The sequence below is a fragment of the Pelobates fuscus genome, chromosome 2, assembly GCF_036172605.1.
Source record: "Pelobates fuscus isolate aPelFus1 chromosome 2, aPelFus1.pri, whole genome shotgun sequence".
In the NCBI taxonomy this organism is placed as follows: Eukaryota; Metazoa; Chordata; class Amphibia; order Anura; family Pelobatidae; genus Pelobates; species Pelobates fuscus.
The window spans coordinates 230,889,739-230,903,597 of NC_086318.1; the positions used below are offsets into that span (position 1 = coordinate 230,889,739).

The window sequence follows — 13,859 nt, forward strand, 5'->3', positions numbered from 1 at the left end:
CAGGAAAAATAAAAAATTTCTGTCATACATATATTATTTTCTTTTCCTGGCTATTTCCCATGGCAGCATCAGGATCCACCCTTTTAAATTGTGTATATTCTTCAGTGAAGCTTTGTAATGAGACCAAGGAGCACAGGAAGAGATGGTCCTTATATAGCTTAAATTTAAATGAATGTATTCTTACAGCTAATGGGAGGAGCTAACTCAGTAGTGATGCTGCCATGGAAAATAGTCAGAAAAAAAATCATGGTAAAAATGAAAGAAAATTTTCCTTTTTATAAAATACTAATTTTTACTATGGGGTAACAGAGCCTCTTTAACTATGTGCTCTGGTACTTGTTTTCCTTTGTTCATAATGTGAATAAAATTTTAATTAATTAAAAAAGGTACAGTAATCCTTTACTTGGCATTCGATTTACATTAAAATAGGATATTTGTTGAAATTCAATATATTGTTTTACAGTAGACTGAACAGAACATGGCTTTGATTTCAAATAGATTATTTATGTATTAATGCATGTATTTCGTTCTTTCCTTTGATCCTGTCTCTCCCTGCAGTCTTTCTCTAAAATCCAGAGCTTGCTGCAGAAATATAGTGTAGCAGTCAAATCCCATTATTTTACCTTTATGTCTCAGTGTACCATTTTATTTAAAACTATGCTTAATATAGTTTTTTTTTTTTTTTTTTTTTAATGTCGCCTACTATGTCCCACAAGCTGCATCTATTTTGACAGATGTCTCTCTATTTGACTTAATGCATTCCATATGCCATACTGTAATTCATCCAGATCTCCAATGTATGGAATTTTTCACATTTGACACCATGAGCCATATTTTATCTAAAATTTATCTAACATTTCTCTGCATTTGCTGTAATTTGTTATACACTCATTAACAGACACACACACACATACATACTCATGAAATGATAGGATCGCATATACACACGTGCATATAGAAACACATACATACAGACACACTCATGCAAACAGGCCCTCATTCAGAGACAGGGGAGCACAAACATAAAGTAGAATGCACATATTGACACACTCATGCAAATACAGACCGATACAACTACTAATGAATATACAAATTCATAAAGAAGATGGATACACACAGGAACATACAGACACACATGCATACTGAAAGATAAAAAAATTTGACCTTGAGATTCCTCATCTACAGATATTTTTTTAATTTAACATGAGGCCTACTGAAGGACCATTGGCTATAAATGAAACACATGTTCCAATGCCTATCCATTACTATGCTTCAGATAGGTTATAATTGCTGTAAATACAAGTGCCTAACATTCACTACTGTGAACCCACAACGTAAAGGACAGGTTCCATCAAATTTTCACTTCTCATTTTTTAACCATTATTACACTTAATGAAACATAATGCTTTATTTTTAAATTATGTATATTGATTTTTGGGGGTCAGAATCCACACAGTTATCTCACCAACTGCTGCTCATCCTGTCCTATAGTGTTTTATACACCTCTAGACTATAAGCTAGTTTGAGCAGGGTCCTCTTCAACCTTTTGTTTTTGTAATTGTCTCATTTATTGTTAAATATCCCACTCTTGTAATATTGTAAAGCACTACGGAATTTGTTGGCGCTATATAAATGCCAATAATAATTTGCCTACTGCTGAGATTGTTCTGTGTGCTCTGTGTATAAGGAAGGAATCCAGGCGGCAGAGGGGCTGGAGCCAATTTCAGGGTGAAACCATTACAAAATAGTTTAAACCCTGAAGGTAAGATGGTGCCTGGATACCCCTGTCCCCATAACAGCATAAATAAGCTCAAGTTGTTATGGGAGTGCGAGTGTTTATTTAATATTAGCTAGAATTTTTGTTTTGTTTTACAAGTAGCTACTGCTGTATGAAGGCTCTTCTTTTGTATGTTTTTGTCTTTTATTTGCTGTTTTATATCCCTATTGTACAACTGTAACTGCAAAACCATTATAATTTTTAGAATTGCTTTTACTAATGTTTTTAGTACATATTGTTAGCCACTAGATGTCCCCCTAGCACATAATACAAGAGCAACACATGTGAACATGTTTGGTATTATGCTTTTATTGATTGATACGCTGCCAAAAGGTACACAGTCATTTTAGCATATAGACAATTAATGATAGTACAATATAGTAGACAAGTCCCAGGCATATTATTTCAACAGTGCGAACAAGATTATTCTGCTTCAAAAAAGCTTACAATCTACTTTAAAAAAAATTCTAAAAATGAGGTAAAACCTGGAATTATGAATCTACTGACTGCAGACCACACTAAATACTACCTTAAAATGCAAACTGTTATCATAAAAATTACTATCATTGGTACAATGGCCCCAGTTGTGCACTTAATACCTCAGGCAGTTAAAAACAATAACAAAAAAAAGGCCATTATTTAAATCATGTTTTCTTTACAAAATTACCACAGTTGTTAGTCTTATATTATGGGGTTAAAACATTTTCTATTTCTTGTAGACAAGTTAGGACCATGCTGTGTAGATATAAGAAGCAGGCAGTGTTTTCACATGTTGGCCTGTATTTGCTTTATCATAAGGAAGAGTGGTCACTTACCCACATAAACACTGCATTCTACACTGACATCCACAGTCATAATAAAAAAATATCTGAAGGATTGGATGGAAACTAGACCTCTATATGCTGAAAAACACCAAAAAACACCAAAGAAAAGACATGTATATGTGTGTATGTGTATGTATTTTCGCTATGTTTTTGGCCAAGGCCTTCACATCTACACTATAGTGCCCTGCTATTGGTGGATCAGCAAACCCATAAGTAATTAAACCAATTATGCGCTATAGCAGGCTTCCTCAAACTCTGGCCCTCCAGATGTTGCTGAACTACAACTCCCGTGATTCTATGAATGAAATAGGCTGAGCATCATGGGAGTTTTAGTTCAGCAACATCTGGAGGGCCGGAGTTTGGGAAGCCTGCTCTATAGGCTTCCATTCACTGCTAGGACAACACATTGAAAGAACAGCACATAAAGGAAACATTAAATAATGCACAGTGCATCACAAGTGTTTTATTCAGCTAAACAGAGTGATCTGTCAGCATTGCAACCCCATGTGGTCTTTGTCATATCAAGCTGTCTTTACGTTTGATGATTAAATAAACCCCTTGTGTCACACTTTCGACCCACAGAGCATTACATTATCTACCACTGAGAAGATCTAGATGTGGATGTACTGGTCTTTTATCATACATAATGTGACCATGTTACCATTTATTACATGTAGAATGGTTATAGACACATTTAAGCACACATCTCTAAAAACCCATGCACACTAGGGTGAGGTGGTTTACGAAAAAGGTAGCTGTGGTGACTCACTGTTAGGGCCACATATACTACAATAAAAAATGTAATCTTTACTTAATTAACATTTTATTTTTTTCAGTTCAGATACTGAATGCACAAGTTACCTCAACGTACTGTTTAATGAACAGACATTTAGATTAGAAAAATATATGCCAGATAGGATCATTTTCTTTTAATCTCTAAATGCCACAAGCAAACCTCTGCTTAAAAAAAAAAAAAAAGAGGGAAACTAGCCAGTTGAATTATGGCATTACTTAGAGCACAGGGGGTTAGCATTAGCCACTATACATCAAAGTGTAGTGAATTCAAAACCAAACTGTAAAATATAGCCTAGACTGACTGTGAAACATTATACAACTCAGCCCTAGCCTCAGCTTTGCTAGTTGTGCATTTTGGTTTTCAATCCAGTACAATTTGTTTAGTGAATAAACAGCCCGGTGGAAGGTCTTTTACATGGGTTTGGCTGCTGCCATAATTCAGTTTGATTATGTATGTGTATACACAAACCTACACACATTTACATTGACATTAGTGCCATGCAGCTAATGGGATGACAGATGACAAACCGAGATGAATATGCTATTTTAAAAGTTGTGGGTAGGGGAGGAAAACAATTGTGTGAGGTTCAATACATTTTTTGTAAAAAGGGCTGAATACTTTTATAGCAAAAACAGGATGTTCAGAGCTATAAATTATTCCAGGGAGAAACTGGATTGCCTTTGTTAAAGGTTTTCTTTCCAATATTGAGGCTCAGTTGGCAATTGCTTCAACAATTATTTTTTTTGGTCAGCAGTACACTGCTGCAACATTTGTGGTTTTTTTTTTAATACGTCCTTGTGCAATAAAATATATTGAATTGTTTAGTCAGAAAAATAACTTTTTTAGTTACAAGATGGATGTTTTACTAAAAAGGGTGCATTAGACTGTACACCAGACTACACCCATAACACATGTTATTGCCAGGATTATACAGTTAGGTAATAATTGCCCCTCCATCTGTTGCTGGACTATAAACTCCATGATCCTTGGCCAGCCAACCCAAGAACAATTTTAGATATGTGTGCATTCCAGCCCAGATGTATGGGTTTCACTAACATAACTTGTGAAGGGGGAGGAGGGGTGCAGCACAAATTGCACCAACAGGCAGGACATGAGAAGTTGTCTAAAATAGCTCCACATAAATATGTTGTAGCCCATGTTTTCTATACATAGAAGCAGATTTTCAGCAGGGGATGCTGTCTGCTGCTTCAAAGTCGTATTTGCCTAGTCATCTTATTGAATCTATTTTGTGATCCTAATGGCTTAGGCTAATCGTCAGCATATTAATTTATATCTCTATTACCACCTAACAGCAATAGAAACTCAGTACCTAGCCTGGGGCAGGCTGTTGAAAGGGAGGCTGTTGAAATGCAATTGTGGCTGCTCCAGCTTCAAGAATTTGGTACGAGTGTGTTTTGCAAGCTCTACTACATATAGTCAATGGGGCAGAGGTATAAAAATAATTTTAATCAAACATTTCCTAGAATCCAGCACTTTCTAGAAAGCACCGTGTAATGTTTGATATAGATTGTTGTTTACTAATTTATCCATGTAAGTGAAATCTGTGTGTTAAAAGTAGGAAGACATGTTCAGACTTTTGTGCCAGGTGCTCCACTCCAGGGTTTAAACAAGTAATCCCCCTGGTGTTGGCAAACAGGCATTCAATATGTTAAATAGGGGTGAGATGGAATTTAAGTTGCTATAAATTTACTGTCAAGCTCAGGTACAGACACAATCTGTAGAATAACCTGGAATTGTTAGTGGATGAATGAGTACGTGGTTTATCTTCTGGAGTGAGACAGGTTGGTTATTAAATTTACATTTGTGAAATATCTGTAGAACTCATGAAAAAAAGGCCCAGACAAATTATTGCTATAACCTTCTACCAATAATGACCTTTATCTAACACTGGGATGTTCCATAGCAACTCTGTAGGTACTGTAACAACCAAACATCTCTAAAAAGTATGGGAGTTGTAGTCTACAAACGGTCAGAATTGGACAGGGTCTAACGACGTTCCCACCCCCTTCACCCCTACAGTTCCCAACAATTCAAATACAGCTCTGATATTTTCAAAGTTTTATTGCAAACCGTTGGTTTGGTCACAAAAAAAAAAAAAAGATACATTTTATCTTATTAATTACAGTACATTGGCATTATGTATAACTCTTACACGTAAATCTGTCTGTTTAAATATACAGCTCTTGATTATATACAATATGCACAAAATGGTCAGGAATGTTAAAAAAACTAACATAAATACATGTTTATTTAAATCACATATTACAACTTTGAACAACTAAATATGGGGCATTTTGGTCCATAAAACCCATTTCTAAAAATAGAAATCTGAATAGCAGCAATGCTTTCCTAGAAGCATTATAAAAACAAAGGTCATCACAAGTCAGATGGCAATACATTTAGTTAGTACTACCTAAAACAAACAAAACTTGCAGCTACATTAATTTTAGCTTCCACATATGGAAGAAAAGTACAATGCCCCAGAATTAGTGATCATTACGCATCACATTAACGTGTGAAAACCACAGTTACTCTGTGAAAAGCGTCACATTCACAACATTGTTCACTTGTATAAACCCATCACAACTCAAGAAATTCCATCTCATGTGGACAGATCTTGAGCTTGACATTATCTCTGAATGGAGAAAGGCACATTGCAAATAACCCATACTAAAGACACAGTTGTATGCTGCTTGTCTTCAATTTTTTTCCTGTTTATCACAGCATTGCCAGGGATCTACAGCCACACTGACGCTTCCAGTTCTTCTCGACATAAGCTTGACACTAGAGGGCAGTGTCCATATAAGTTCGCCCTTTTTGTGACTTGACTCCACGAATGCGCCCTTCCAGCAAAATGACGATGTTGTTAAAATTAAGGCTGTGATGCTGTCATGAAGGATGTGCAATTTCATATATTATTAGATAACAAAAAAATTGACTAATCAGAGTGACTTGACTGTAAATGGCCAGAAGGCAAACAAGGACCACTCAAAGGAAAGACTCCATAGGTGGGGCGTAGGAAAAGCCCAAAAATGCTTCTGCAGCTTCTTTAATACTGGCAGTTATGAGGATGCTGTCAGGAGACTCGCCAATTGAATTTGGAACAGGCTCTTCCGTGAATTCAGGATCAAAGTGTTGCAAATCACTAGGCCCACTCTGTGAAAAATAAAAATAAAAGGTTATTACATTTGAGAACAAAAAGGCCAAACAATGGTAAATGAAAAGGTTAGGTGCCACTTTAAACTAAAAAGTGCAATTAAATTAACTTTCCTCATAATCATCTTATGATATAACTTGGTTATTCAGATAAAAACCACCAAACTGAAAGTTGCCAGTGAGATGAAAATTAGCATGTTCTGCTACAGGGGCAAGGCTATAATGATTTCTACAAATTGAACACTGCCTGGAAATGTCTACATTAATTCAATGTGGCATCTCTGGCATACATTTAAGTGGGAGAATAATCTTTCAGAAAAGCAAACCCAATAAAAGGCTACAATTTAAAAAATAACCAGACATCTACATAGCTGTCTAAACCAAGCAAATACTTACCACATTTGGGTTGAAAGGAGGTGTAATCTTCTTATTGATGAGATCATCCCAGTTAATTGGAGTGAAAAAGATGTGGTTCTTAATCTCCATCTGTCAGTGAGAAGAGAAATTGGATTAGACCAATCAAAAGTAATTAGACACGTGTGCTGTTTGGCTCGTGTCAGCTGACCATGAGAGTTTATATTTAGAACCTATATACTTACAAAGTCATTCTTGGCACCAATTCTTTTAGTTCGATCCTTCTGCAGAAGACCCTCCAGAAGGTTTCTGGCAGAGTTGGTAATGTTTGGTTTAAGCTGCAGTGGCTTGTTCAATATATTGTCATACATCTCAGCTGTATTCCTGCTATAGAATGGAGGCTGTGGATAAAAAAAATGGAAAGAGAAATTAGCTAAGTAAAGAGACACAAATCTAAGTTGCAATCACAATGTTGGATGTTTTCTAAGAAGCCACACTGGTTAACGTTTTTTGGCACATTATTTAAACATAGGAACTTTGCTTACCAGGCCATACAGCATCTCGTACAACACTGCTCCAAGACACCACCAGTCGACTGTCCTGTCATAAGGCTGTTTGTGAAGGACCTCTGGTGCAAGGTACTGTTTAAAACAAAATACAGAAAAGTCTATTAGACAACATGTTCACATACACACTCACAAGTCTCACACTGCACAGCTAAATGATGCTGGTAAACTTACTTCAGGTGTGCCACAGAAAGTAGAGGTTGTTCCATTGGGTTCAATGTTCTCCTTGCAAAGTCCAAAATCAGTCAAGACAATGTGACCTTGTGAGTCCAAAAGGATGTTTTCTGGCTTCAAATCTCTGTGAACACAAAAAAATGTAATTTGATTAAACAAATGTATACGGCACCAATGCTCTAAAAAGAAAATTGCAAGGGAGGTACAGATGTTGCAAAAGACGGCTGAGAAGTGTTTCTTTGCAGAAGGAAAAAAGATGTGTAGCATACATTGTATTTGAGGTTCATACCTATAAACAATATTCAAAGAATGCAGATATCCGAGTGCACTGGCTATTTCAGCAGCATAAAAACGAGCGCGAGGTTCTAAGAAGCAGCGTTCTCTTTGGAGATGGTAGAACAGCTAAAGGAGACAAAAAAAGTAAAAGAAGTTTCAGAAGTGTGCCAAACATCACTAGCAGCACAATTAATTTGTACTGACATGTAGTGCTACAGAAACAATAGCTGGAAATCGCCTGCTGCCCATTTAGTACTATAAAACTTGGCAGGTTAACAGGAAATGCTAAATCTAGAAATGTCCCACCCCCACTAGCTTAACTTTTCCATAATAATGAATGTGAGTGAGCAATGGACTTGCAAGGCCGGAAAGATATCCCACATTTAGCTAGAGCTCACCTCTCCTCCATTGATGTAATCCAGGATAAAGTATAATCTGCTTGTTGTTTGGAAAGAAAAGTGGAGCCCAACCAGGAACGGGTGTTTTACATTTTTCAATAGCACATTACGCTCGGACATTATGTGTTTTTCCTGAAATAAAACAAAATATAATAAATTAACATTTTCAAAATATAAATTGTCGGGTACACCATGATCACATTAGTAACAGTGACTGAACACAGTAAGAAAGTTACCTCTTTTTTCTTTAGGATGGCCTTTTTCTGCAAAACTTTAACAGCATAGAATTTTTCATCTGCTTTGTGTCTGGCAAGCAACACCTTCCCAAAGCTGCCCTTTCCAATTATTTTCAAGAACTGAAAGTCTGACGGCTTAGCTTGAGGGTTTGATGAAGGACCAAGATTGATCTGTTGAGATGGGCTTGGCTGTAAAGGATTAAAATAGAATCTCAATTACAAATGACTCAAATTATTAAGCAACTGCATATTAAATCTGTCGCTTCCTTTATAAGCAACCAACCCATACTAAGAATTGAATTTTGACGAATTTGCAAAAACAAAAGTAAATCAACAATGAGAAATAATTGAAGTGAGGGTGTTTTTTTGCCCATTTTAATTTTAGAACAAATTCAGTTTTCAATTCATCAGCACTCAATTAAAATAAACCCATCTTTGAAGGAATATGATGAAACCAAGTTAATTATGTAAACTCTACAGAATACTTACAGGTGGTGAGGAGTTTTCATCCAGCAATTCCTGTTCTTGAGGCTCTGAAATTGTCAGGATATTTTGAACTTCGGGGCTAAAGTAGGAAGAAAATTAAAGTTAGATACATTAGAATAGAAAAAAATAAATTCACAATTAGAGGTCAGACTGGAATACTATAGTCTTTTTTACAACTATTTTTCCAATAAATTCTATCAGGCAGAATTTGACCCACCATCCTCAAACAAAATGTCTATATATGTTGTGAGTTCCAGTAGGGGAAAACTCTTTCGAAGTTGATACTGTCACTGGTTAATCTAAGTATCCTATTACTCTGTTTAAATAAATGATGGCATATCAAATGAATGAGTTCCCCGACTATAACAGTGCAGTTAAACATCACAAGAGAAATTTGAGCATTTTATAGTATTATTTATATATAGAAAGTTGCAAGTCCAATATATTTCTGCAGAGTTGTACTGCGAACTGAGCATACAAACGTTATCTCACTCTTATACAGAATGCAATATATTTTTCTGCTTATTCTAAAACACAACATAACATTTTAATGTGAGAGCATATGTACTTACTGCTTGCAGGCATAGGAGTTGGTGGCTATTTTCTGAATGAAATCATTCAATCCCATTCTCCTTTGTTTCATGAAAGCTGTAAAACATAAAAATAGAAGAATCCATGAGTATGAATGTTGGAATCAGATGCCCCAGTATCCCAGTCGGTATGCCTTAGCAGTAAAGCTGAAATCCCACAAATCCTTTTCTGAAGCCCACTCACCGATGAGTATTGCTACCATGCCTCTCATTTTCGAGTATGTTAAAGGCTGCTGGTTAGCAGTAGTTGGAGATTTAATTGTCATAGCTAAGCAGGAGGTAAGCCTGACACTCAGTGAGGTGGCTGTATAATCCAATGAGGGAAGTGAACTCCAAGAGTGACAATCCCTTTCTGAAGTTCTGAGAAGCGCTCCCTGCTTTTATAAGGAGAGCAAGAAGGGGCGTGGCCAAGGGACAATGAGGCTGGTTCTGGCATGAGTTCAAAGCGCCCAGATCTAGCCAGGGTCGGTCAGCTGGCGCCTTTGTCTAGACTCCGCCCCTCGTTCGTTTGCTTTCGTCACGTGGGCTGGGGAGATTTCAAGACATTCTATAGAATGTAGGACAGAACTTTGTGTACAGTTGTCAGGGCTCAGCCTGTGCCAAGGGTGGAGGCGGGCACCGGCCAACAGGGTAATTAGTGCCATATTAACTAGAGCACATGTTACATGAATGTTTTGGGAAGTGTTAACCCTTTACTTCTAAGCCGGAGTCTATAGGGATGTGACAGCCGATCTTTATTTTTTAAAAGCTTTTGGTTTTAATGCATTTATGAAGACATTATGTATGAATAAATATCACTGGTGCCTTTTATAATTCAGGGGAGACAACATATACCGGAAGAATCCTTAGAAATCATAGTCTGATCGAAATATTACTTAGCCACACTGCAATCATTAAATGCTATATAAAGGAAACGGTCCCTGCTCTGCACGAGTGTGCCATGTATGGTTCTAATCTAGTCACATTATGTGTCCCTGCACCCTGTGTGCAGGTAATGATCTGCTCACGGCTACTCACACCGGCTATGGAGCGATAACTTGTATATCAAACTTGCCGTAAACCTGCTGTAGTTTTTGACTGCTTGAAAAATTAGATTATCCTATTGGCACTAACAAAAATGCAGGGTGCAGCGATTATTTTAAACATCTAATAAATAATAATGATGTAAATATATTGCATAAACGTCCCGGTCAGAAGTTATTCTTCACTGAGATGGTGCTATTTACTAAATGCCGAGTTCTAGTTAACTAAAGAATGAATTGCAACATGTAGGCTAATAAAATAGCCACGCAGTGTAGCCGAGATGGAATATTATAGCAGACAAGCTATTTTGGCCGAAATGTTGCCATTCCGACTTCAGTTCGCTACAGTCTTACTAGGGTAGTTTAGCCGATCTCATATCGCTGAAATAATGCCCCAAGTATTGCCCCTCATCCAAACATGATAGGATGGCAATACATAAATAAACAGGTGGCAGATCATAAGCTTATTATGGTTCCATAAGACAGACACATCTGATCGATAACTAAACCATCGATTCAGTATGATAAAGTAACTGGCTGGCTCGAGTTATACCCAACACCTTTTTATAGAGATTCACAGACACCCACAGTGTGCTGACAATGGGACAGTTACCATTGCTCAGATCTGCAGCAGGTGGCACACCAACGCAGCAGTGGGTAGTACAAAGTTGGCATCATTTGCCACACACACTAATAGCACACATCCCACTCATTCTGCAGATCTCCCCTCACACCAACTGTCTGTTTAATTGCAAAGAAAATACCAGAGGGACTTCCTTGTCAGGAATACACCCTCCTTAGCTATACATAGAGCGAAAGACGTGTGCAGTTCTGAACTAGAAAAATCCAGGTCTTTACTTGCTAATATTTACCTCTGTGCAGCTATGCCTGGGGAGATAGCATGCAGATCTACCCAGTACAGAGTTAGTGAAACTTGTCTGGTGGCTAAATACAATTTCTCTGAAACGTTTACAATCGTATTCTGGAATGTTTATTTGTTTGAGCGAATAGTTCAATTTAAGCATTGATCTATGCAGGTCTGCAGTCAAGTATACCATATATAGCTTTAGATTAATTAACCCCCTCCTCCCCCTCCCCCTGTGTAAAACATCACATCAATGCAGTCTACCATGACTTGTTATTCTTCCTACTTAAGCAGGAGGTGACAATGAGAGGTGTTTTTGCAACATATATGATATTATCTATACACATTGCCATCTGTCCTAGATCACATTCCAAGGCTGCTAATAAAATAGACACACAGTTCAAGCTTGCTACACTTGCCCGTCTTCAAGTGTAATAACAGTGCTACAACCTCTAGAGGGCGCAGAAGGGCTTGATTTTAAATGTTCATATTACAATAAAGTGGTTAGGGGGCAGAACTCTACTTAAAAAAAAAACGATTTCAGTAAAAATCCAGAGCCTGATAATTATAGAGTATATTTTAAATAATATTGCTGTTCTATAGGGATATTGATCTCAGAGACGTATAATCTGTACTACAGTGTTTGTAAACACTCTACATCCAGCAAATGCAATTGTTTATAAATTATCATAAATAAATGTATACAGTGATTCACAAACCTAGAATTTATTTCCTCCTTATGTGTTTACGTTTTCTTTATTCTATGAAAAAATATTACATTGCACTATTCAATGTATTTCAGTGCCATTACCAAACCTGCATTAACACTATCACTACAATACTATCACTAAACTATATTTAACTTTTAACCTTTCTGTATCTTTTTGTGTTTTACAAACTAAATCAGTAAGCAAACTTGAATTGATGTTCTGCCCCCTCCCGTGTGTACTAATTGCCCCTTTCTCATAAAGCATTATTCGACTACCACCCCCCTTCCTCCCTCCTTAATCTGGAGACAAGGCAAATCCTATTTAAACATGGTTGTGCTGGGCTGGGAAGTACACAGGTCACATATTTGCCGGAGGGGTCTCTAGAAAGACTGAGAAAGGACAATGATACTTTCACTTGATTTACTTACTATTACCAATAGTAATAGAGACAATGGTGTCCTTACTCTAGATACCACTGTATACATTCTTCCAGATCCAACTGCCTGACATGTACATTGCTGCTTTAAACAAATATCACCATCTACCTAATCCATTTATTGCCACAAACAAGGAGAGGGTCTTTAAACCTCCAACAAACAAGTCAAACCTCTATAATCCAAAAAGATTAATTTATTGACTTTTTACCAGCCAATGTCCCTTTAACATCATGATGTTATTATGCAGCGTGTATCTGGAAACTTTGATTTGATTGAACCTACCTTTTAGAGGGGATTTTTCTGTTTTAGTTCTCATGATAGTATGCAGCTACGAAGTGGCAGTAATATAATCCACAGGAACTGCTCACTCCTCCCCTCAAAGACTGAATAGGATCCACAGAGTGAGGGAAAAGAGCCTCACCAGAGCAGCAAGCCTAGTTTATTAACCCACAGCAGTGATGATTAGCATAGAGGAGATAAGTCAACAGTTAAAGATTGGCTGCTTAGCTCAGCCCACTGCTGCATCACAGTCCAAATGACAGTAAACCACAGGTTACAAAGTCACAGAAAGAATCACCGGCAATTCTATGGATCATCCAGAAAGGGGCAATAATCCAAAGTGAATCCACAAAATAAACCGCTTTAATCGTTTCCTCCTTCTTCCAACCAGCTTAGAACGCTTTGAAAGAAATCGACTAGTCAGGCAGGCAGACTTACACTTGGACGGAAAGGGAAGAGCCGGGGGGTCTATCTTTGTGTCTCCCCTCCTGATAGATGTCAGCAGACAGATGTGCCTGCTGCTGGCGCCTGTATTCTATGTTCCAATTCACTTCAGTCTCATCTGTGTGAACGTCAAGTTGTTGAGACTGGGTTTTCCTCCCTACCGGATACCTAGAGGGTGGAGCAGGCGCCCCCCGTTCACTACTGTCACCTAGTAAGCATTTCCTAACAGGAAAAATACTTTTTTTTTTCCCTCCTCCAGTTCTATTTTCCCCTTCCTGTAAATCCACTACTGCAAAGATGATCATATATTACACAAAAAAAATAATAAAAATAAACTCGAATTGAATGGGTGTATCATTATTTTGTAACAAAACAATTTGTAACAAAAGTTTTATTTTATAGCACATAGCAAACCAATGCAAAGGAGAAAGTCTGCCCAGCTGGTTCA

At 37.3% G+C, this 13,859-nt stretch overlaps 1 protein-coding gene across 2 annotated transcripts; it reads right to left on the reverse strand.

Moving 5' to 3' along the window:
* Positions 1-5,464: 5,464 nt before the first annotated feature.
* On the reverse strand, positions 5,465-13,510 carry LOC134587115 (serine/threonine-protein kinase Sgk1). 2 transcript variants are annotated; one of them, XM_063443252.1, is made up of 11 exons: positions 12,971-13,510; positions 9,637-9,712; positions 9,068-9,143; positions 8,579-8,767; positions 8,343-8,474; positions 7,958-8,070; positions 7,669-7,792; positions 7,474-7,569; positions 7,174-7,329; positions 6,971-7,060; positions 5,465-6,574 (listed from the first exon to the last, which is right to left on the reverse strand). In XM_063443252.1, exons 1-11 carry the CDS (start codon positions 13,002-13,004, stop codon positions 6,407-6,409), a joined length of 1,254 nt encoding a protein of 417 aa, XP_063299322.1. In that variant the 5' UTR covers positions 13,005-13,510; the 3' UTR covers positions 5,465-6,406. The 2 variants fall into 2 exon arrangements, with proteins under 2 accessions (XP_063299322.1, XP_063299321.1); XM_063443251.1 differs by lacking the exon at positions 12,971-13,510 and adding an exon at positions 9,839-10,015.
* Between the last annotated feature and the right edge of the window lie 349 nt (positions 13,511-13,859).